The 1383-nt window shown below is 43.2% G+C and overlaps 1 protein-coding gene across 1 annotated transcript; it reads left to right on the forward strand.

Moving 5' to 3' along the window:
• Positions 1 to 260: 260 nt before the first annotated feature.
• On the forward strand, positions 261 to 1375 carry CSUI_008086 (uncharacterized protein; the record flags this gene model as incomplete). The annotated part of the gene is made up of 2 exons (XM_068068225.1): positions 261 to 398; positions 1025 to 1375. Coding segments are annotated over 2 exons (489 nt in total), but the record flags the coding sequence as incomplete, so codon positions are not given.
• Between the last annotated feature and the right edge of the window lie 8 nt (positions 1376 to 1383).

Consider the following 1383-nt stretch of genomic DNA (forward strand, 5'->3'; position numbering starts at 1 on the left):
AAGAATGCGGAGATATGATAGAAAGAAAAGAAGAGGACGTCGTCTGCAACCCTTTCTCCCTATATTCCTGCAGAATGCCTTGCAGGTCAAACCACAATTTAGCAGGATACATACATACTACATTCATACAGAGATTTGTACATAAATATATATACCTACATTGCTACATGCATACATTCATTTACTAAATATGCATACATCCATCCATTCATGCATGCATACATATGTGGATTTCCTTGTCTGTCTGTCGTGTTTGATATGACTCATCTTTTCAGGCGTCACCTGAGAGCTTAACGACTCCTCAGCTTATATCACTTATTCATTCCATCTCCCTTCACAGCCTACTCTCTACAGAAGCCGACGCGTCTCTCGTCTCTTCTTACATAAGAAATCTAGATGTAAGAGTGATCGGCTGCATGTAGCGGGCGGGAGAAGAAGAAGAGGAAGAAGAAGCGACTACGGTCTTCTTCTCTCCAGACGTGAAGAAAGTTGCGCTAAGAGCTTATCTTACTAGCTCCTCACCCCCTTCAGTGTGGTAGACCTTCACCTCTTCTTCTCTATCATTCAAGGAACCTGATAAGTCTCACCTTATACTTTTGCATGCAGTCTCCCTCTTCCTCTCTGTAGATCTACATATATATATATACGTATGTATGTATATATGCTCCCTCTTCCTATGTATGCATATCTATATATGTAGAGAGAGGGAGACTGAGGGTTGATGTGAATGAGGTGGTGGGGGGTTAGGTGGGACACGCAGGTAGCTCCTCCCTTCTTCTTTCAGAGTCTTTGGTCTGAGAGGTCTATCTCTCTATTCTTCTTCTTCTTTTCCTTTCTGTTCATTTTCTCCTTTTCTCTGTCAATCTATTCTCCCCTTTATCTTCTCCTACTGTCCCTCAAGAGTGAGCTAATCCAAGAAAGAAAGGACATTCCCAGAGAGAGAGAGACATCTCATACATATAAGTACCATGATAGTTTCTTTTCTTCTCTCTTTGACCCTTGCTTCTTCTTCTTCTTTTCGCAGCTACGCCTCCGGCCTGATCTCTTGCATGCGGAGAATACGCTTCGTTTGTCAGAGGCTGCCAGTGTTATATCCAAGATGAAAGATAGCTATTCGGATTGGATCAGATCCGAATTTTTCATCTCTTCTTGGCCTGTCTTTGAGGCCGTACTTTCAACTTATCAGCACCATCACTCTCCGGAGAAGGAGGAGACGGAGACAAGGGGCTTAAACTCGGAGACAGGCAGTGCAAAGAAGGAAGATCAAGAAAAAGATGAGAGATCTGCAAGTGTTCGTTTACCCAGGAATCATGTAGAACTTCGGACTCTCTTAAATCTTGCGGCCTCACTGAAATCCCTGCAGTGTGGAGATCCAAGTAAGAA

This window comes from Cystoisospora suis (assembly GCF_002600585.1).
Source record: "Cystoisospora suis strain Wien I chromosome Unknown contig_4433, whole genome shotgun sequence".
Taxonomy (NCBI): Eukaryota; Apicomplexa; class Conoidasida; order Eucoccidiorida; family Sarcocystidae; genus Cystoisospora; species Cystoisospora suis.